This window comes from Gymnodraco acuticeps, unplaced genomic scaffold, assembly GCF_902827175.1.
Source record: "Gymnodraco acuticeps unplaced genomic scaffold, fGymAcu1.1, whole genome shotgun sequence".
Lineage (NCBI taxonomy): Eukaryota > Metazoa > Chordata > Actinopteri > Perciformes > Bathydraconidae > Gymnodraco > Gymnodraco acuticeps.
In genome coordinates, this window is record NW_022991072.1 from 461,903 (window position 1) to 486,548 (window position 24,646).

Sequence of the window (24,646 nt, forward strand, 5' to 3'; positions counted from 1 at the left end):
GTCATAAGTGTCCGACGCAAGTAGCTCAGTGTTCCCACACTGTTTAGGCTATCTTCTCAAATATGTTGTTTACTCTCTGCGAAACCAGTTAGATGGGCTGGCAAGAGAGAGGCTCTCCAGAATTGACGTGGCAACTCTACCGTGAAGTCAGAACCTCTGACTCTTGGACTTGTGATGTGAATCCTCCGGCCGTTAACTCCAAATAAACCACCAGTGTTTGACATCAAAGCTACTGCTCTTCCCGTGTCTCCTTTCTGAGTCGGTGACTCCCACAGCATAGCTACACAGAAGTTTCCTCTACAGCGGGGCGGGGCCTGCTGTGATCTGATCAAGAATGATTGTGATTGGTGGTTTGCTGTGCATGCAGAGCCGTGTGTCACTCACTCAAGCACCCCTGACATGAGAGCTGTGCAAGTTTTCCTTTTGTAGCAAGCATCAAAATAATTGTAACATGACGTGTTTGAGTTAATTTGCCTGCTTTTAATTGAACTATTCACATCTTAAACTGCACTGTAACTTTTATCCATGTATTTTTTCTTTTAATGTTTCTTTTATTAGCTTTTCTTTTTAATGACTGATTTTAAATGCCATTTTCTTAATGTCTTTCATTTTTTGTAAAGCACTTTGAATTGCCTTGTGTTGAAAAGTGCTATATAAATAAACTTGCCTTGCCTTGCCTTACTTAATATCGCACGTCCCTGCGATGTGAATATCGCGGTTATCGCCATGACACGATATATCGTTCAGCCCTACTGCACAGAACATATTTTAATTGTTTTTTTTACCTTCTTATTAAAAGTTAGCTTACACAATATTTATATTTGGTAAATAAGACAAATCCAGGCAGAGCGATAACCAATAACAATAGAACTGTTGTCAACATGTTTTGTTAATCCTCCCCAAACTAAGTAAAGCTTAATAACCAGAGCAAGCACCGTCAGCATAGTATAAATATATATAGATCGGATTTGAGTACTTTCAACATGTACAAAATATAAAGTAAGAAAACAAAACAGGAATAAGATACTTAATATCCAAAAGTTCAAATTCAGGTAACACCATTTTTCTAATGAGTAAAAATGTATAAATCATGGCCTCGATATATTTTTTTCTGCGTTGAGCTCCACCCTGACTCAATATAAAATCTCTGCACAATCGATATTAACGTTCCTGTAACGCTCACCTCCACATATGTGCGTTGAGGTGTTTCTCCACGCTGTTCTGCAGCGCCAGCCTCATGCGGTCCCATCGCCTGTCGAACACGTAGTGACCCCGTCCCATGAGCCTGCTGCTGAACACGCAGTACTGCAGGGAGAGAGAGAGGGAGGGTATTAGGATGGGTGAGAAGTGGGGAAGATAAGAGCACGCAGAGATACAAAGGGAGTAGAGAGGAAGAGGAAGGAATTAAGAGGTGGGTAGAAGGAGCGAAAAAGAACAGATGACCAACACGAGTAATACTATCATCTAGAGCAGGGGTAGCCAACACGGTGCCCGCGGACACTTAGTCGCCCGCAGGGCATGTTCTAAAAATAAGCTCGCCAAGCAAATCCAAAATGTAAAAAATACACAAAACAAAAAAGGAAATGTAATTAAAAGAATCTACCCTATGCATAAACGAAACCTCAATCATAGCGAACTCTATCTACTTACTACAGCTCTATATCTATCCAACACCCCTCCTCCCCCACCCCCACAATGAATATCGACTAATCACGTTCTTGCTTGATTTGCGGGACCAGCGTTGCAGTCGGGAAGAAAAGCAATGTGGAGCGGCACCGCATGGCGTAATTTCCACTGGGGACAGGGGGGACATGTCCTCATGACATGTTACTTGTTAGACGCTTTTATCCACAGCGACTTACATACTCAATACTGTGGGCAATCCCCACAGGAGCAATTTGGGGTGAAGTGTCTCAGGGACACAACGACATGCTGACTGCAGTGGGGTTTGAACCTGTGAACCCCTGATCCGAACACCAACGCACAACCCACTGCGCTACACGCCTCCTCATGTTCCCCCCCCACTTTTCGAAATCCCGTTTGTGTCCCCCCCAGTTTACAAATATGTTTATTATTATTTTTTAACGCGAGCCGTCATCGCCACGGAGGAGCACACAGCCTGAGCGAGGAGGAGAGAGAGAGAGAGAGAGAGAGAGAGAGAGAGAGAGAGAGACAGAGAGACAGACACCTTTATCTATTTAATATAGATGTAAAAAATAAAGTAAGAAATCATTCCAATGTGTAGGCTACTATAGGACAGTAAAAAATACAGTTTGAAAGGGGAGTGATTAGTAAAATATGCATAAATAAAAAGAAAGAATGCTAACTAGGTAACATAAGATAATAATAAACCAGTTTAAATGTTTGTTATTGGTTGTGATCATATTCCAAAGATGTTTGGATTATTGAAAAGTATACAGCTCCCTTTCATCTGAGTGTTGAGAGCTGTATCCATACATTCATGTTGTGCTCAAAGTGCACCAGATTGATGCTTTTCACTTCAACATTAAAACAAAACTCTTCCCGGGGTTGTATGCCCCCGGACCCCCCTAGAGGAGGTGAGGTCCACCCCCAAATAAAGCAGGTTAAAATAATTAAATTGAATACATGTTCTTTTAGTAAACACTGAAAACTGGGTCCCACAGACCCAAACAACACACAAAGGTCAAAGGTAAGCATATCATAATGTTAAAACGTGCTAGAAGTAACTCACGACTTGTTTTATTTTTTGAAAGTAGTAGACCCCTGCTCTACACCAATACACTTAAATCATCTACTCGTCAGGATAATATTACAGAATCACTGAATCTTTAAAGGCGCCCTATTCTGCTCCTATCAGGTTCATATCAGTTTTTAGTGACATGTCTCCCTTTAACCTGTTGAACCCCATCCCTGTTTTTCAGGTCTCAGGCTCGAAAATGACATTCCCAGAACAAATGAGCATATCTTCCCTTCTAAAAGGGTTAAATTAATAATCTTTTTTCTCAAAGTAATGATAAACCTGTGAGTTGGATGTAGAAAAGTCAGAATCAATATAGAATTTTTTTATTTTAAAGAAAATTTAGATTGAACATAGTAAAAAACTGTAGATTATAGCGTCCGTCCTAAATTCTTTTTTACTTACAGTGAAAACTAACCTTTAATGATGGGATGGTAGACTACAAGCTTTAGGAATCCAAAGTACAACATATAATAAGTACCCTGTATCAAGATTGATGCAAAACAAGTGACATTTGACCTTTTTAGAGAGGTTTAGCAAAAAAAAAAACACTTCTGGGGTCATTTGTGTGGATTTTCCATATCTCTGGCCCCCCTTGGTCGATTTTGCTGATTGACATCTCTTTCTAACCGTCAGAGCCAATGGGATCGAGGGAAAGTTCCACACACACAGGTTACCAAATAAGGAGTGAGAGTGACGCGTAGCCAAAACCGGAGTTGTGACACACTCTGGTGGCTACCATTAGCAGCTAATTTTTATTGAATTATGGATTATCAATACTTTTTTCAAAGTGACAGACACATTGGATTAACCTATGGATTAACCTTCAGCTGCGTTTTTTCTCGTTTTAATGCCATTGAACACGACTTTTGATCAGAATAACAGCCAAAGTGAGCATATCTCCGTGTTTTTCTACCTAAAGAGAAAGTTCCCATCGGCAAAAACACGTGGGTTTGCTGTCCTGGCTCCAAGATGGTGGAATGAGCTCCCCATTGACATCAGGACAGGCAGATAGCTTACACACCTTCCGGCGCAGACTGAAAACTCATCTCTTTCGACTCCACTTCGAGCGATAGAACTATTAACGAAGCACTTATATACTAATAAAGGACTGGCTTATCTAAAGCCAGTTGAGTAGCACTTGAAATGTTTGGCTCTATGAAACCTGATGTACTTATATGATTCTGTTTTCTTCAAGGTTGTGTCTTCCTGGTCGAATGTACTTATTGTAAGTCGCTTTGGACAAAAGCGTCAGCTAAATGCAATGTAATGTAATGTAAAGCTACTCGTGTGTTGTCTGTATTTGCTTCCCCTGTCACGAGTTCAGATCGCTCAGTGATGATCCTTATAGTTCTATAATCTGTGGACTCTCAGGATGTTAGCTAAACTTGTTTGTGTGCTAGAGTTCTGTGCAAACGGCCTTAAGATTTTTTTCACTCGTGGCTAATTCAGAGGCTCAGCGTTAACTTTTGTGGGGTTTTTTGCAAAAAAAAAAGATCAGTTAGCTGAGTTTCTTCCCGTTACATAGATATGAAACATTCATAGTTTATTAAATATTCAGAAGCCCTCAGACCCTGTTTCCTGCAAATGATGCGTATTTCAGCCCGGGGGCGGGTCGATGGGGTTCAACAGGTTAATGTTCAAAAAGGTCTTTATTTTTCGCTGCAGCACCTCTTTTCACCCTCTGTCTGAAACCAGAACCCAGTCTGCCCTGATTGGTTAGCTGGACGGCTCTGTTGTGATTGGACAACCGCTTTGAGATATCCTCACGTACAATCTGACGGAGCACAGTCAGTTTGTTAAACAGGGCTTCTTTACACTTTTCTAACTGAAGAAAGCAAGGAACTTAAATGTACATTTTTATATAGAATATATTATGAATGTGTCCTTAGGTGCTTTGAAAGGCGCCTCTAAATAGAATTAATTAATATTATTATTATTATTATCATCAGTATCAGCGTTTCGCTTATAAAAACTAAAAAAGTCCAAATACATACATTACCATCATGGCCGCTTTTTAAACTGCTCAACCAAAATAGCGTACAAACGTTGATAAAAGCAAAAACATGGGCCTGAAAACGACAAAAGTATAGCAGACTCTGTGGAGTAATAATTGTAGACATTGCCTACAATTAAGATATGTAATGCCCCAATGTTATGGACTATAACCATGTGTGCTGGTGCAGCATTAGAAGTGATATTATTTACCCGTAAAGGCTGTGGGTGGCGATGGGAGGAGTGAGAGGCAGATCTGTCTCCGTCCTCTGGGGTCTCCGCGTCGCCCTCATCACTCGAGAGACGCCCGCCGTCTCTGAGGGGGGACGGCTGTGGGGGGGGGGGGCAGAGGGCTGGAGGTGGAGCCTGGGACCCTAGGGGGGAACATGTGAGAATACATATGTTTAAATGTTTTTTGTTGTCATGTATTGTGTCCATGTTGATGTTACACATGGAGCTGCTGAGATGCAAGTCAAATTTCAGACTCGATCTGACCTATAAAGTATTATCGTATCGTATGGGGGAGATGATTGAGGGGGAGACCGAGGAAAAAGGAAAAGAGAGCAATTTTATAGTAAGGGTTGAGAAGGCAAAAATGTAATTGGAAGGAAGAGGAAGTGAAAGACAAGAAAGTGATGGATGCAAACTGAAAAAGTGATTTGGCAGAAAAGAGTTTTAGTGAAAAAAGGAAAACAAATAAACACTAATGAACTAACAGTGTGTTAAAGGTCCCATGTCATGCTTTTCTGGTTATCACCCGTCCCCTTATGTGTTATGAAGGTTTTTCTGCATGTAAACGGTCTGCAGAGTCACAAACCCTCAAAGTACACCCTGTAGCGAGTAAAACTGTAACACAGAGAAGACCAAGTGACGTAACGACGACCCAATGGACCAAATGGTCAAAATGGACCAATCTGCGGAGCCGTTACGTTAAGACTTCCTCACACACACTCAATCTTTTCTCAGCTGCAGCTCCGCGGATTTCTCAGCCTGAGACGGCGGGACGCGGCGAGGCTGTGTGTGTGTGCTCGGGCTGGGTTTCGCTGTCTCGCCGCCCCCACGCAGCAACTAGGAAACCACACCAGTAAGACAGCTCACACTGTCCGCCCCTCGCAGCAGCGAGCCTCGCAACGTCCCGCCAACCCAGACCCCACGCAGCATTCTCATCTGTTTGTCATTACTGGTGTCATTTTCTGGTTGCAAACGCCATTGTAACACACAATCACTGATGTTCCGTTGTAACGGTGGTGGACTCATCAGAACAGAGTGGGCGAGCTGACCAATCAGACACTGGGCTCACAGGGAGGGGGGGGCAGGAGCTCCAACAAGGCGTGTAGGACAGAGTGAATACACATACTATACAGAGATGCTGTGAGAAACCAATGTGAGTTTGGAACATTGAACAATGTAAATCTATTCTAGTCGACCTCAACAATGGAGTTATGATCAGTAGAAATAGCCATGACCAGGGACCTTTAAAGTCATTCTTCAATCTTTTCTGCAGTGATAAAATGAACTTCCTCTTCTTCATGTTATGTGCAGAGAAAGAGGAAATGAGTTTTACATGGGCAGATAATATTGTTGTTTTTCTCGCACTGTTGTTTACAGCATCCCCTGGTGGGAAGAAACTAACTGGCTAGGATTTCACATTTCAGGCCCAGTACAACTCTAGCAGTGAAAAAGGAAATAAAAGTTGAACGAACAGTAAAAATCGTAAATAACTGTCAGCTAAAACGTAAATAAAACTTAATAAATAATAAGGTAATGAGACTTTTCTTTCAAAGTACAGATTACATTAAAAAGTTGTCTTAAAGAACGTAAAGATTAATAAAAATACATCAGTTGGAAAACAAGAAAATGGTTCAACTTGATGCAACTGTAATACATATTTAAAAGGAAGCAAATAATAGGCCTAGTTTTTTATTATTATAAACAACTAAATATCCAAATGTGGAATTTAGTTACAAATATATCTGTAGTTTAGCGTCAACTAGTTTCAGCTCTGAAATATTTTACTTTGTAAGCATGTTTTTATGGATTTATGTGGTTTAGATTTCCCTCTTTGTAAATAGATTCACAGGTTTCCACTTATTCCCCTCATTGTGATAAATAATAGACACATAGATCATCTGATGTATGATGATTTTATGTCTACACGTGCACATGTAATACTATGTGTGTGAACATCGTACCTGGGTATGTGTGCGTTAGCCAGCCGCAGCTTCAGCATGGACAGCGTGCGTCCGTTAGTGCAGTGCGGCCTGCTGGGAGATGCGGTCTCCTGTGGCGTGACGCTTCCTTCCTTCCTTCCCTGCGATGCGTCCTTCTCCTTCGCTGCCTGGGTCAGCTTGGTCCGCCCTTTGTGTTCGGCCAGAAGGACGTCAAAGTGTTTCTCTCGGCCTGAGACGGCTCTGCGGTGTGTGAGCGAGTGAGTCTGTGGAGGACACACACACAGAGAGGTTCTTTTCATACCTGGTGTTTAATAAGCACCGACAACAGATTTCACCTTATTTCCACGGAGACTTTGGTAATGAAAGAACTGATCTGAGGGGCTCGTATCATGGCTCTTTCCATAATCTCCTCACCATGCTGCTGCCCATGTCACACAGGACTAGCTCGGGTAAATACGGTCGGTGCGTGGCGAGCCTGTCCACCCTTCCAACTCATTTGGAAAGCAACCAGCTAACAAACATTTGGTTTTCCAGCGATGCTCCAAAGGATGTGTGTGTGTGTGTGGATGGTGACATACTGGAGGTAGTTTCTTTGCTTTTGGAAGACATTTTTGTTCTTGTACTCACTCTAAGATAATATTGAGGCATCTTGAAATGCCTTAAGACCTAACAAGTGCATCTAATACCTTCAGAAATATTCCAAATAACAATCTTTGATTCATTTAGCAGCTGCTCGGGAGAAATATACCTTTTAAAAACACATGTAATCTGAGATCAAACAGTAACAGGTGTTTTTTTTAGTGCTGTCAATCGATCATGATTAATCAGTTACTAGTGTTTACTAGTTTTTTGGGGAGGGATAAAACAAATACATGTGTGATCTTGTAATAAAGAAATGAATGATAAACTGGTAAGAGAAATATGATAACATGAAATCTGAACTCTTGGCATGAAGTCTGACACTTGAAAGATGAAGCACAGGGGGAAACTTAAAAGGGAAACTTCTATATTTTTCACCTGGACCGTATTTTCCATTTTGCCTGCTACGGTCTCTTTCGCTTAATACTGGACCTATAATTCAAAAATGTACATAAACTACTTGGATATTATTTGAGATTACATTCATGAATAAGGGAAAAAAGACAAATCGATCAAAAAATAAGATACTCTCTGAGATTAAAGAAGTACATTTAGGGGAAAAACTCAGAAATTAGCAAGAAAATAAACATTTTCTTGCTGTTTTTTAAAATTGTAAATACATCTGATTAATCCCAGAGATGTGAGATATTTGTATTCGTCTCCATTTGACACAAAACACAGGAAATGATAGTCCAGGTTGAACCAAAGTTTCCTTTTAAGACAGATTTAAGACACTCCTAGCCTCATAGGAGTAGTTAGGAGTAACTCCCTAATCTAAAATCATGTGTAAGAGCAGTTAAAGTTACAATCCTTTTGGGGAACACCACTTAAGCTTTGGAAGGTTCATAAAATATATCAAACGATCATGTCAACATAAACACTCTTTTGGGAAATAGGTCCCTTTCGTGAAATTGTGATCCAAGTGTAAATAAAGACGGCAACGATAAAATACAAACAACAATTAAGAAAACATGATTATTCTCAGCAGCCACTCTGAGAGAAAACATCCTCACACTACCCCGATAAAGTGATTAGTCAAGCTTGCTTACTCGCTAGGAGTAATTAAAGGGCCGTAAAAAGAGGGTTTTATAGCTGGAAGATGTTGTAGCCTCATCCGACATCTATAATTACCACATCAGGGGGAGTGTGGGCACTGTAAGGCCTCAGCACCCTGAATTAACTGAGACACTGACGGGGTCTGTGTGTGTGTGTGTGTGTGTGTGGGGGGGGGTCCTAATGGAGAAGGGATGATAGTAGACCCTTTAATATTTTTACCCTCATAAATAAACAAAGCTTTTTTCCTGGTCACATGGTCTTAGACAGGAAGCAGTCAGAAATGTGTATGTGTATGTATGCGTGTGTGTGAGTTACCTTGCAGGTGAGAGACCGGGTACAGGGTCGCTTAGTCTCAGGATCCTGCACTCCACAGTGTTTGTTAGGATCAAAAACTCTGCCTGTGACACACACACACACACACACACACACACACACACACACACACACACACACACACACACACACACACACACACACACACACACACACACACACACACACACACACACACACACACACACACACACACACACACACACACACACACACACACACACACACACACACACACACACACACACACACACACACACACACACACACACACACACACCACACACACACACACACACAACACACACACACACACACACACACACACACACACACCACACACACACACACACACACACACACATCACACACACACACACACACACACACACACACACACACACACACACACACACACACACAGAGAGAGAATTTTAAACAGCACATGTAATGTAAAAATAATGCAATGAGACATTTAAAAATGTTTATAATTGTATTAGCATGTTACTAACATTTATGTTGTCTTTTGTATTTTTATAAAAGTATCTTAGGAAAACGGTTGAACTGAATATAAAAGACAGGAAAAAGGATTGTGGTTGTCCATGCTTCCTCTGTTGCCCTCAAGCCTCTCAGGTTCGGGCAAACTTTGAATACAGGCCAAAAAACCCTTAAGAACTTGACGATCTTAAAATATGATTTAAGTGATGATATTATTCAATTATTGCCGGTAAAAACGACACGAAAAAACTTGAACTGTCTGATTAAGCAGCGCATCTACATAATGCGATACAGCAGATGGCAGGATGCACCTTGAAAAGACGTTTGCATCCGGCAATAAACACAGAGAGGAAGAACAAAAGCTGAGAGTAACATTTTCAGAGGATAACAACTCAACATCAATTATAATATATTATCTTATATGTGATTAACTTAAAAAAACATTTGAAAATCGATGTTTTTGTTGTTAACATATTGATGCCAGAAAGGTTGGGATAGGTCAGAGCTTAGGCATATACAATCATCCATCTTTGCTCACTACTTCCTAGTCCTCAGGTGTGCATAAACTACAGGTTATGAGCATCTTATGAAAATTGAAACAACGTGAAATTATCATTTATCTCGTAAAAGAAGCAGGTAATTACAGAAACAGGCTAAAAAATATATCATGTCTTTACTAAAAGTCATCATTGAGTCATTTCTTGTCTCCCTCTTTCCAGAATCAAATCACATGATCTGGTAGTAGGAGCCTCACTGTACCGAGTGCTCTTCCTCTTCAATCTGGCTTTTAATGTGTGATTGTTTTTGTATTATTTGACTTTAACTTTAACTATATATTTATTTGTTGTTTTATTTTATCTTCACTATATCTGTAAAGCGTCTTTGAGCACCTGTAAAAGCGCTAACAAATTAAATCTATTATTATTATTATTAAATTAGTCTCTCCTGAAAAATGTGTCAATAAGACCTTCCTTTTTGATAAAGCTTATAGTTAGGGCTGATTAGATTCAGCCCCTAGTTTTGCTGCTATAGGCTTAGACTGTCGGGGGACACCTTACTTCTTCCTTCTCTCTGTCTGTACCTGTGTACTCTCATGTTCCCAATAACCCAGCTTCCCCCACATTTCTTTTTGGTGCCTATCTACGCTGAGTCCTGAGTCCTGATCTGAGTCCTGGACGTCGAGTCGTGGCTGAACCTGTCACTGTGGTCCTGCCTGACTTTCACCATACTACTTCCCTGATGGCTCCCACAGGATTGTTGACATCCTCGTGGATTCATCTTCTTATTATAGACACACGCATTTCCAAATATTTGTACTACCTATGCTGTCAAATGTATTATCTTTTCGATTTACACACGGCATCTATTGCACGTCTGTCCGTCCTGGGAGAGGGATCCCTCCTCTGTTGCTCTCCCTGAGGTTTCTCCCATGTTCCCTTTAAACTGTAGGTTTTCTCCGGAAGTGTTTCCTTGTACGATGTGAGGGTCTAAGGACAGAGCGTGTCGTATTGTCATACTGATATTCTGTACACACTGTGAAAACCACTGAGACAAATGTAACATTTGTGATATTGGGCTATATAAATAAACATTGATTGATTGATTGAAGTCACATTTTCCTTTGTTTATTCAAATGATCTAAGACTTTTTCCTACTCCTAGTCTCTGTGATTTTAATTGTCGTTTTCTACCGCAAATTCAAGCGGACTAGAGCCAGTGAAAAACGATCCTGTAAGAAATCCTTGGCCTCCAGTTTTGCTGCTTACAGCTTTCCTCAAAAACCGCTCATCCAAACAACTTCACACTGAGATTCTTGGAGTCGTCAGCAGAGTGTTCAGTGGACCGGATGATCGCTTACGGACTAAACTGAAGGACATAGATACATATTTACTCAGAGACACTCTTTGCCTTTTAGTGTGAAGTGTACAGAACCCGCAAGCTGTGACAAATGGTTTGTGACAGGACGTACTGGCAGCCGGACAGGAGTCAACAGTGACGGACAGCCACAGGAAGCTCTTTAATGAACAGAAAACGCACTTTGAGGATGAAATGTAGCCCTTAACTTTAGGACTGTTGTCAGTTTAACGCAAACTTCTCTGGTGTTTATTGACTCTTCCTAAGACAAATGAAGCTCAGCGTAAGTTCAACCAGGAAGACCGTCTATTCACTATTCCTACGTAACTACTCTCTCTCCTCTCAATACGTGATCGGGGGCGTCACTCTCCAGCTTAACCAATCACTTCGCTCTATTCCCAAGAGCCTATCATAGCGCTCTGCCAAACCTTTTAAATCTGCTCTCCCCCCTCTGTCATCTGTCATTTCAGGTGACTCTACGCAACCCCCCTCCACCCCTGTTCACCTCCTGTCCCTCTGAATCCAGGGTCAAGCTAAGCCACACCCCTTCAGACCGAACCCAACTATGCATTCACCACCACCAGTGTCTAGACCCCAGGGGGGGTTCATCGGATCGGTTCTACCCTCCCGAATGATACTCCTGCACAACGGGGCCTAATCGCCAAAATCACCTCAGAGGTTACAGAAGTAAAAGTAAGATGATTATGGAACATTCTTACAATGGATTTTCTCAGTCATGAACACTATTTTCTGCCAAAGTTAACGATGGAGTTTTGGTTATTATTTCACAAAATAGATTTTGATCCATGTGCAGGATTCAGTAGATTGTCTGTCAATCAAATCTGATCAAAACTAAACCGCACTGTGATATGTAAGGCAGGTCAAAGTTGATCCATGAAGTAGCTTTACCAAGTGTTTACAACCAACTCGTTTTGAACATGTTTGAACCAAATCATTGATTAAAGGGGGCCATATTTAGCTTTTTGGAGTTTTCCCTTTCCTGAAATTTGGGTTTCTACAGCGGGAGTTTCTCTCCCACACAAAGGTACAAAATATGAACCTGAAAATGAGGATAATAGGTCCTCTTTAAAACACGTTGATTGTTTCAATTGACTTTTTTGTCCTTTCCTTTCAGCAATGAAGATATCGTACAAATAGCTGAATACAAGAGTGACAGACTCAAAATGCAAAACGAAATTAAAGCATTAAAAGCTTCAAAATTAACTTCAATTTTAATATCACTACTACTATTAATATCACCATGTTGTTTTATGAGTTGTCTATGCTGATACCAACAGCTTTTGGTAGACCTTTGTTGCCCGACACTAACTATCGACAGCCTCCAGTCAGCAGGTTATCTTAAACGTGTCACTGTCAGTGTAATCTAGTGCTGGCCTTTGCTATAATCCCTGTAATCTCTCTGCGACAGCCCCGATGCATGCGGGTTGACAGACTGCTAATTTGCAGGAACAACCACGTAAACAAACTCACATGCTGCTCACTAACAAGTTTACAAACACTTAAGAAGGAACAAGAGAGAGAGGAAGTATGGTGGTGAGACGCCAGGCTGAAGGAGATGAGAAAGTGAAACCAAACAGAAAAGCAGCAGAAGATGACGAGTGAGAAACAAGACGTTGATGAAAGGAGAGAAAATGCCAACAGAGCGAAGGAGTGTGTGTGAAAGGAAAACAAATGTGGTCGAGGTGGGAGGTGGAGAGTGAGACGATGAAAAAAAGATATAGAGGCGCAGGAGGTGGGGGAAATCTCTCAAGAACACGAGCAGCTTTTTGGCAGCGGGAGTGAATTAGAGGGTGTACATCACAGGAGCACAGCGACAGAGGGAAGAGGGAAGATGAGGAGAACATGACAGCGAAGACCTGAAGCATCCATCAAAAGTGTTTTAACTTCATTGATACACACGTTTACTTGATGACCACTAGATGTGCTTAAAAAGGACATTTTTGAGAGTCAAAATGAGAAGAAAAAAAAGCCGTTAAAACTTAAGGAAGGCATCTAACCCTTTCCAAAACACACAGTCTAACCCCCCGGCTGTGAGTTTGTGAAAGCATATAAACCAGCGTTTCCGCCAGGGGGGCGTCTGGTCGTCATGTGACGCCATTATTCAGCTCGGAACGCCCTAAACTCGAGCCGCCGGGGTCCAAAAAAATTAATAATTCGAGAGAAGATCGAGAGTTTTTATCGTTTGAAATGACGAAAAGGAAAAAGGACAAGGACATCCCTCTGTTGGAGGGGCAAAGGGATTCTTTTCGGAGTATTGAAGATCGTTTCCCCCCCCCCCTCGCTCTCCGGGTGGTCGCCCTCTCAGCCCTGGTCTGCCAGAAACACTGATATAAACCCTAAAAGTGTAATTCAGAGTTTGCCTTTAAAAGTAAAGATTTGTTTATTCCCTCTCCTCGTCGTCGTTTTTGTTTTGTGGTTTTTATTACGATTTATTTTTGTGTCCTATATCTTGTGGTATTGTATCAGCTTGTAACTGAAATAAAAGATTGAAAGCAACATTTAAAGAATCAGTTTTGTGACTCAAGGTCAAGAAATCCAGATGACAAACCAGCTGGCATGAAAAGTATTCAATTATTAAACGCTCCGCATTTCTTCTCCAAGTTTAGACCACATTGCACAAATTCATCAGAAAAGTTAAGGTGCTAAAAAACTTGGAATATTACAGGTATATGTATGAAAGTAAAACAAAACTGCAACTCCATGCAAAAGGATTTAACCAGACGTTTTTTTAAGTACTGACCTGAAAGTCTCTTTTGCGACCTGGAAGGAGTCTTCGTCCCATTTTGCTGCTTCTTCTCCAACAGCGACGTCACAGGCAGAGCGGCAGAGCGTTGGGAAGGGGCCGGTGAGGGGGGGGGTTTACGATCCAGAGGGGAAGGAGAGGGGGTCGAGGGCAGCCGTCTGTCCAGAGGAGAGCGAGCCGGACTGGGCCGTCTGTCCGCAGAGGAGGATGGAGAGGGGGTGGAGCGGGGGGTGGGCGGCCCGCGACCGTTTGTGAGCTTCTCGCTGGACCGCTGGGAGGCCGGGGGAGGGAGGTGTGAGGGGGAGGAAGAGGAGGAAGAGGAGGAGGTGAGGCGCACATGTGATGAAGGGTCGCCCCGGCTGAGGCAGGGGATCTTCTCCAGGCTCACCACTGGGAGGGAGACACTGCAGACGGGAAGAGAGGAGTTAACACCTGGGCGGCCCTCCACCAAAGAGTTTAGTCTAGTCCAGGTTGACTTGTTTAGCTGACTATAAGGGGTCAAGTTCAAACACTCTAAAGCCAAATGTTTTTGAAGAAGCATAAGCATCATGACACAAGAACCCTGAATAATTGTGGATGTAAAAATAAGAAGTATGTGCCCACCATGTCTTGTTCCGCGCCCCCTTCGGTGGGTAGAGGGCCAGAGGCGCCTTGCTGAAGCGTGAGTGAGGGTACTCTTTGGGGACCCTGAAGGCCAGCGTGCCCCCGGGACTTGGCACCACAGTGGGGGTCACTGCAGGTGCTTTTGGCTTCATGGGGACCAGGGGGGTCCTGGAGGGGGAGGGGGAGCTGTGGCGCTTCTCTGGAAGGTAAGGTAAGGTACGTTTAGTTATATTGCACATGTTCAGACACAGAGGCAATTCGAAGTGCTTCGTCATTAACACTTAATAAGAAGACAACAGAAAGGAACACAATAAATAACTCCATGGAATAACAGATTCATAAAAACCATGCATAAAAGAGATACAGAATAGTTTAACAAAAACATTGTAAATACGGTAGGTGCTAAAACAAGTTAAAATACTTCTGGGTAAGCAGCTGAAAAAAGTCGTGTTTTTAGCCTCGACTTAAAAGAACTCAGCGTTGGTGAACACCTCAGGCTTTCTGGAAGTTTGTTCCACAAGTGTGTTTGGTTCTGAGCCCCCGATGATCTCACAGCTCTGGGGGGCTCGTAACAGAAGCATTTCAGACACATATTGGGGTACCAAACCATTTAATGCTTTATAAGTTAGCAATACAATTTTAAAGTTGATTCTGTAAGCTACTGGTAGCCAGTGCAGAGATCTAAGAACTGGGGTGATGTGTTGAACACTGTTTTTAACAAAGAAATGTGTGAGGTCACATAGATGTGTAACAGTAACACAGACTCTGCTTTGATCAAGGTCATGTATCGCTAGCAGGGAGGCACTGATTGTGACATTCTGGGCCTGTACTGATGTTTTAAATTAAAATATGACCAACAGCCAAGGTTTTATAATTGCTAGTAGCTACTTCTGTGGATCTGGGTACTTTTAAAAAATAAATAAAATCTGATTAGCATCCAATCAGCACCTGTAGGGCAACTTCTTTATTTCTGCCAGATGGAATTGCTGTAACACAGAGGAGACAAATCTGTGCCAAAGACTTGCCACTAAAAAATTATTACAAATCAATTGAGTGAACTTCTCTCTACTCTCTAATTAGCATCCTGCCTGACACCATCTGAAGTGTCCATGTGTGATTAGTGCCACCCAATCTGTTATTGTGCGAAAGTTCAAACAAGAACCAGCTATTATAAACACATTTTGACCCAGATCTGATCAGAACACACAGGGGAAAGGATGCAGGAACAAGGGGGCAAAGAGGGGAATCAATCCCAAGGGTGTAGGGGGGGAGAATGAGAGGAGAGGAGAAGTAGAGGGGCTCACACTTACGGTTCTTGCTATGCATGTCTTTGTGGGAGAAGGGTGGGGAGGAAATGAGGGGGAGTGGTCCAGGACTGTCTGTCTCTCTCTGACTGTCTCACAGGGAAACTACACCCCAGCTACCTGAATAAAGACAAAGGGGGAAGACACGTCATAAACACACAAGGAGGTGAGGAAAACAGTGTTTTCATTTGCTGACAAAAGTGTGAATTTCAAATGATATGTACCATTTAGCTCCAACATGTGCACAGTCCTACGTTGGTGATTGTTATCCAGCAGCTAGGTAAATAATGAGACCTGCCCTTGTGGTTGGCTGCATTTCCAGTCTGCTGATACTATGCAAAACAGACCAGAGCGTGAGATGCTATAATACACCTCTGAAAAGCAGGTAGACTATGCTAAATGTCCCTATGAAGATCTCCTGGTAGCTATTTCTACCCGGGTCATTAATATTAGCCTTGGAAAAATACAATAAATACACATTCCCGGATAAATTAACACAAGTATGCGACTGCCCTAGTGTGCAGAGACACGTAATTACATAGCACATGCCTGAATCCGTGCATACAGCAACAGCAATTTAACCGAGCACATCAATCCACATGGATATCCCTGAGGAAGACATGGGAGGAAGACTGTGAAGAAGCAAGGCAATGTCTCCCTATAGTAACATGTGCAAATTGGACCGCGCAACTAAAAGCTAGCAGCTGAACCCTCAATCCATGATGGAGAAAAATGCCCCCAAAACCCTCTATTTTACCAAATATCTAACTATCTTGTCATCTGAGGGCCAAACGGGACACAAAGCAGATGGAACTCTTCCCCCTTATTATGTTTGATGAAAGGGAGAATCTAACTATAGTGAGAGTTAGATTATGTCTGTAGAGTAAATATGTATCCACAGTCAGTAGGAGGTTAGCTTCACTCTGCACAAAGACTAAAAGTAGGGAGAAAACCCCAAGAAGGTGTCATTTTAAAACGGTCCTTGTTGTACATAGTAAGTAAAGTGAGCTATAGAGGTTCTGGTAGGACGTGTTGCCCTCAAACAGAGCCAGGCTAGCAGTTTAGTGTTTTTATCTTTGTGCTAAGCTAAGCTAACCGTCTTCACCCTATAGCTTCATTTGTTTCCCCACAGACATGAGAGTAGTGTTGTTTTTCTTTTCTAACTCTCTTTAAAAAAGCCAATAAGTGCATTTCCCATAATGTCAATCCTTGAATGCAGTGCTAACATAAACTCAAAGGTATCACGCCTTTAGCCAAGTGCTACAAAATACCAGTAGTATCAGTTTAGATTAAGGGTGTAAAACAAACTCCTGAACAAGTAGCACTGATGTCACGCTTCAGTCAGTGCTCAGCATTATGGATTGTGTGTGTTTAAAAGTGTGTGTGTGTGTCATAATGTTGTACAACCCAGTTAATGAGTGTAGTAGTAGTAGCCCGCTAACAGTAGCCTGTTGCTGCAGAGAGTAAAGAGCAGACAGACTGTGTGTGTTTGCTCACCGTGCATGAGTGCACATGGAAGTGTGCTGCAGGTGACTGAAGGAGAGTGTGTGTGTACAATGTCTGTGTGTATTGGAGAGATTAGCGTTGGCATAGATTAGAATAACTCAAATGTGTTTGTGCGTGTGTGAAGTATACGTAAGTTAAGAACTTATGAACTAAAAGTGTGTGTTTTTCCCCATGCTATGTAGATTGTGTACTTCAGTGCAGTATTTGTATATTTTTGCAAGCATTATAGAATATGAGAATGTGTGTGTGTTTCTGTGTGTGTGTGTGTGTGTGTGTGTGTGTGTGTGTGTGTGGCAGGTGTGTAAATAGGCCAGTGCGAGCAGACTACTGGTGAGCCAGCTGTATTCAGAGTAACAGGATCAAAGTCCAGCGCCACATTTGCAGGTATGCATCTACAACAGTCGTCATTTCACACATTCAAAAATCACACTTTTTTTAACCACAGTTTCACACACACCAACCTAACAGTTAAATGTAGCTGTACTGCAGCTATACACCGTACAAGGTAAATAATACATCTATATGACACAGATGAGCCCTTTGCCCAAACTAAATAGACCCTTTACTTTGACATACTTTTCCAGCTCTGTCGCAGGTTTTTCTATGGATTCCTGTGACTGTTATTTTAAAGTTAAATACAAAATCAAACATTGTTTTAATGCTCTAGTCATTAAGTGATGGCCTTGTTTGCTTAGCTGTAGTTTTATAGCAGTCAAATTAAAACATAGTTATATGCAGGTTAAATTGTAAGACAACGAGAAGTAATAAACCATTCCCAGCTATTATTGTTGTATATCCAGTTAGACAGGAATAATAAACAACTTATTTGGCCTCATACATATTGCTTTTGGAACTGAGCTCATCCTGTGATAAGTTGGAAGCTAACCGTAGCGATTCACAATAAATGGCTGGAAGCCCAGGAAAGGTCACTAAGCCACTCCACCACAAGGGCACCTCACTACTCCTACTGCCTGCCTGCCTGCCTGTCTGTCTGCCTGCCTGTCTGTCTGTCTGCCTGTCTGTCTGTCTGCCTGTCTGTCTGTCTGTCTGTCTGCCTGTCTGTCTGCCTGTCTGTCTGTCTGCCTGTCTGTCTGTCTATCTGCCTGTCTGTCTGTCTGTCTGCATGTCTGTCTGTCTGTCTGTCTGCCTGTCTGTCTGCCTGCCTGCCTGTCTATCTGCCTGTCTGTCTGTCTGTCTATCTGCCTGTCTGTCTGCCTGTCTGTCTGTCTGCCTGTCTATCTGTCTATCTGCCTGTCTGTCTGTCTGTCTGTCTGTCTGCCTGTCTGTCTGCCTGTCTGTCTGTCTGTCTGTCTGTCTGCCTGTCTATCTGTCTATCTGCCTGTCTGCCTGTCTGTCTGCCTGCCTGTCTATCTGTCTATCTGCCTGTCTGTCTGCCTGCCTGTCTGCCTGCCTGCCTGTCTATCTGCATGTCTGTCTGTCTGTCTGTCTGCCTGTCTGTCTGTCTGCCTGTCTGTCTGTCTGCCTGCCTGTCTATCTGTCTATCTGCCTGTCTGTCTGTCTGCCTGCCTGTCTGCCTGTCTGTCTGCCTGCCTGTCTGCCTGTCTGTCTGCCTGTCTGTCTGCCTGCCTGTCTGCCTGTCTGTCTGCCTGTCTGTCTGTCTGCCTGTCTGTCTGCCTGTCTGTCTGTCTGTCTGTCTGTCTGCATGTCTGTCTGTCTGTCTGTCTGCCTGTCTGCCTGCCTGCCTGTCTGTCTGTCTGCCTGTCTGTCATTATGGCAATGCCCAGAGCCCAGCTGGCTGCTGATTGGCTGCTGAGCCCTCCTGTGGGTGGAGCCACTGCATGATGAGGAATCAGAGGCTCTCCACTCAGCTGGGTTTGTTTACATTGAGCAGGAGAGAGAGAGAGAGAAACAGATATGAGAACATTAGGATAAGTATCTAGGAATACTCTATATAGATATTTAAATGTGCTTAGTTCAAGGAAAATAGGATTATATTAGCAAATAGTAAATGGATGCTGGTACTTTATGTGTATTTCTTATGTAAATGTGAGAGAAAAAGATACATACACGTTTTTATACTGTTTTTTAAAATCAAGAAACATTACCTTGCCAACAAATGAGACACAAAGCATGGAGGGGTGACTTGGACAAGTTGCAAACAATTGCTCTGTTGCATAGATATAATTACATAAGAGTATGGAATATTGTTTTTACTGTGACTGTAACATCCAGGGACTACAGATGAGCCTCTTAGCTAACTCTGGTGCATATATTGCAATGTTTATTAATGTCCATTGTCCCCTATAAACGATTAAATACACAAAGATAATATCAAGCTTTATTTAACATTATATGAATTGTCAGCGGGAACTGGCTTTCTAATTTCAAAGAACTTTTGTTAATGGTTCACACACAGCGTAACGTGATAATGATAACATAATAGCAACACCACCAGTACACTAAACTAACTAGAACTAACTTTTGAGGTTAAGGCAAAACTCTCAAGATAATCATCAAGTGAGATCAAGAAATACACGTCAGCCCAAGCACACACACTTTACCACAACAACAAACTCAGACAGGAGCCCAAACAGCCAAATAATAAATAAAACTGATATTTTTTGGACCTGCCTGAGAGCTCAATTTACCCACAACTACAGGGACAAGCTAGAATGGAGGACAGACATCAGCAGCCTTTTCATCGATGCACTCGACTCGCTCACACACAGCAGGCCACCAGAAGCCGAGAGGAGATATTGTAGTAGATGAGAGAAGTGGAAGGAAAACACAGAGATATCTGAACACGGCATGAAGTGCTGATTCATGCAAACACACAGCTTCAGAGGCACGACTTGCACACAAAAACGAAATAGTCAGTTGTTACCGGGGCTGCTCCAAAGAGTTCAAAGCTTCATTCATAAAGTTCAAAGTCTATATCAAAATGTTTAATGCTGCACAGATTATTTTGGGCTCATCTATTCAGTCTGAATAATGTCACTATGCTATTAGTATAATACTATTTGAATGAGTTTCATTTCAAAGCGTCCAAAAGTCAACAATTATTTGACGTTCTAAAACAAGAATATCAGTCCAATCAAAAACATGTTTGAATGTTCAAAAAGCTCTTTATTTTTCTCATACTGCCTGTGCTGCAGCACCTCTTTTCACCCTCTGTCTGAAACCAGAGCCCAGTCTGCTCTGATTGCAGTGTTTCCCCTATATACAAATAGTTGCGGCGCAGGTATATTTTTGCTAAATCTTGAGACATTGCCACTGTATGTACTAGGCACGGCCGATTTTTGGCATAGGCCTAGCCCTAGACCAGGGGTTCTCAAAGTGCGGCCCGTGGGCCAATGGCGGCCCTCGGAAATGTTTCTGGCGGCCCGCGATAGTTAATGTGACACGCTGAAATGCATGCGTTATATTTGAATCCTCCATGGTTGTATCTAGTAAGAATTAGAATGAGTAGCTTTCCAGCGGTATCTCCTGTGAGACTGTAACCAGGGCACAGCAGCCAATATGGCCGCTCAAAGCAGCTTGACTTTACACTGTGGGATTGGTGGATTTGTGTGTCCGTCAAGGAAATCTCGGCCGGCAGCCATCAAGGTCTGAAATGACCAATGGACATCAAGAAATCACTAAGGGCCTACCCACCAAGTAAAAAAAACATAAACCACGTGTCTCCCATCAGTTTACGTCTTTGAGGAGAGAGAGAGACAGAGAAAATGGCTAAAAAAAACTTTACAGTTGCCGACTTCAGTAGAGATTTTTTTCGCTAGCAGCAGTGAAGATAGAGCCTCAGAACCTGAATTCTTCGACTCTTCTTCTTCTGAAGAATACAAAGACAACAACAAGGATCCATTTGGACATGGGTAAGTGTAAATATTACAGTAATAGTGTACTGGCAATGTGTGGGGAATACCGCGAAAATGAACAATAGGTTTATTGATATATTTTTTATCGATAGTCATGAACTTTTTATTGGACAAAATAGACTCCATTAGCAAACGTTTACTCTGTGTTAACGTTATTTTGGTGTGTAAAAGTGAGATTACATGTGTAGAGGATTAAATTAATCATTTATTCGTCCCACAACGGAGACATTTACAGTAACATGTTTTTGCCATCGATTATTTTATCATACTGTTCTGTACAGATGAGACTTTGTCATAGATTTATTTATATGTGTGCCTGTTATTATTTTACCGTCCTGTACAGATGAGACTTTGTAATCAGATGAGACTTTGTAATCAGATGAGACTTTGTAATCAGATGTAGCCTATGTATATATGTGTTTCTGTGATTTTATACTGAATGTAAAGTAACTGGAAATACCTGTGTGTGTGTGTGTGTGTGTGTGTGTGTGTGTGTGTGTGTGTGTGTGTGTGTGTGTGTGTGTGAGAGAGAGATCGAGAGAGACTCCTTCTGCAACCTCCCAAACTTTATTTGTATGTGTGCATTGTTATTTGTGCTTGAGCAACATTTTACTTGAACTTTATTTCAATGAAATTAGTTGTAATTATTGTCCTACACAGGCGGCGTTTATCCAGCAGCCACAACGTCCATCTGTGCCGGACCCCAGGTCAAGATCTACTGTGGCTCAAGGGCCTTCACCAGAGCCATCACCACCAAGGACCAGCAGACCAGCATCACTACAGCTGCCTCCACCTCCATCTACGGCTGCTACCAGGTCAAGATACACCTCAGCACAAAGGCTCCACCACAGCCATCACCTTCAACCCAGCCAGAAAGGAGGTCTCGTATAGCACTTGTACACCCCACCTACACAGCAGCCCATGCACCATCACCCCCACCTACACAGCAGCCAGACCCAATGTCTTGGAAGACAGACAAAGACCTTGACACTGTCTTGACATTTATAATGAATAGTTGGTTGAAAGTTCTGATGTTCAATATTGTAAATAGTGAGATTTTCCAGTTTCTTATATTTATATAAATAGTTGGTTGAAAAAAACATTTATAATAAATTGTTGGTTGAAAAAAAAAGGTTGAATGCTCAATTTGTATTTGTACACATCACATGAACCTTGGTATGTAATATGAAGTCATTATTCAGTCCTGATGTGGGCTAGTGGTGGTCTAATGGATAGTGAGGTGGGGTGAAGATCGGAAGGTTGTGAGTTCAAATCCACTAGTGTGCCCTTGAGTAAGGCACTTAGCCCTTAGTTACTCCAGGGAGAATGTAATCAAAATTGTAATTGTAAGTCGCTTTGGATAAAAGCGTCAGCTAAATGAAATGTAATGTAATGTATCTCAGTCCCTGCTGTGGTGAAAGTAGAGTGATAAACACCTATTTTACTCAAAATTTGAATTTAATGTTTTTCATTTTAGACATGAATAACACATTTATATACAGTGTAATTCAAATATTTCACTGCTTTTGTGATCCTAAGACTTTGGTAACCAAATCTAAAACACCAAAACAATTCGATCACGAGTAAATTTGTGTTTTCACAAGAGTTTTGAAGATTTTCCAAATATCGGATTTCACATTTTAAGCTTTTGAGCTACTTATCTTATCAAACAGTGCTCTAAGGTGAGCAATATGCATATATAGCAAGACCAGAGATTGTCCTGAACATTTTGATATGTAACACATGGGGTGCCATGTTAGAAGAAATACATTTAAAAGGTGATTTAAGAAAACATCTAAAAATCGAGAAAATACCCTTAGACTCCAGAGGGTTAAGAATGGTAAAACTGCACCCCCTGGGTTGTCATTCCTAAATTATGAATGACAGCTTGTGGAAAGTTTGCTAGACTACTGGTTGCATGGCAACTAGGCATCTCGCGAGTTGCGGTAATTGGTTAGTACAATAAAGAAAGGATTTGTTTTGGAATTATTTTGTGTTCCGTTTTTTCTTGGGCGGCCCTCAATCCAATATTGGGTACCTAAATTGGCCCTCACTCATCAAAACTTTGAGAACCCCTGCCCTAGACGGTCGCCTAGGGCGCCAGATAAGGGGGGCGCTGTGCTGGTACATTTTTGACAGTTGGCGCCTATCCTAATTTTTGGCCTTGATGTAACAACATTCATAATTAAGTAAATGTAACACCCTTTTCACCCCGGTTACACTTTTCATTTGCCCTGTACGATGGGCGCTGTAAGTGATGAAAGTGGGGGATGTTGGCTTATCAGGCGCCCGCAGCTCACAGCCAAAGTGCGAGTGTGGAAGAGAGAGAGCGAGCGAGGGAGAGAGAGAGGGGTTGTTATTAGAATCTGGTGCTAGCTGCGCTAACGGATATAAGAAGTAGATGTTTCTACAACCAGGGTGGAGGAGAGCTCTCCTGTCAGACTGAGAGGCTCAGTGAGGTAAAGGACTCTCTGAGTGTTTAGATAGTTAATTTTAGTCTAAGTCATCTCAGTGGGTCTCAAACGTTTTGACCACAAATTATGTAAACACATATTTCCAAGGCACTCCTTTATAATTATTAGGATACATAAAAACAGGTTTGAAATCGTTCCAATGTAAACTATAGGACAGTAAACCAAAAATATCGTTTAAAGTTGGAGAGATACAAAAATATGCATACATTAATAAATGTTAACTGGTAAAATAAGATATGAATGAACAACAGAAATAAAATAAGTTACATGTATTTGTTATTGGCTATGGTAGGTTATTGGTTATGTTCACATACTTATTTGATTATTAAAATGTAAACCGATCTTTTTCATATGGGTGTTTTAGAGTTGTACCCCCTAGATCAGGTCTCTAGTAATTGTGTGCTCAAAGTGCACCAGATTGAAGCATTTTACTTTAAAATGTTCAAAACAAAAAATCTTCCGGGGGAGCATACCCCCGGACCCCCCTAGACCAGTGGTTCCCAAACTTTTTGTGCCCAAGGCACACCAAAGGACAAGTAAAAATCTCGAGGCACACCTATTGTGCAAAATAGCCCTTATAACACGTGTTATCACTCATATCATGTAAAATATCTGTAAATATGCATAATTATTTACTAATGCCAAATAAAATGTGACAAAGACAACTATATTACTCATGAAATATTTATTAACGAAATATTTCAGAAATTAATTTGAAACTTTATCAAATTAGGCTTCATCAAAGCAGCAACACACTCATTTAAACCAGACAGGTCCCAACATTAAAAATGAGGCAAAGGAAATTCAGCACAGAGAACTGTCGATGCAAGGAAGCTGCATTGTCCATGGTCCTGAACTACAAATTATAAATGTAACATTTCAGCAATCAGCATTG

At 41.8% G+C, this 24,646-nt stretch overlaps 1 protein-coding gene across 1 annotated transcript in view; it reads right to left on the reverse strand.

Moving 5' to 3' along the window:
* The window catches only part of atxn7l1 (ataxin 7-like 1), a 51,660-nt gene that overhangs the window by 7,749 nt on the left and 19,265 nt on the right, over positions 1–24,646 (reverse strand). The window contains 8 exon segments of the mRNA XM_034236776.1: positions 1,184–1,305; positions 4,928–5,030; positions 5,032–5,088; positions 6,907–7,148; positions 8,896–8,978; positions 14,026–14,432; positions 14,632–14,830; positions 15,942–16,055. Coding sequence (XP_034092667.1) covers positions 1,184–1,305; positions 4,928–5,030; positions 5,032–5,088; positions 6,907–7,148; positions 8,896–8,978; positions 14,026–14,432; positions 14,632–14,830; positions 15,942–15,957 — 1,229 coding nt within the window. The 5' untranslated portion in view covers positions 15,958–16,055.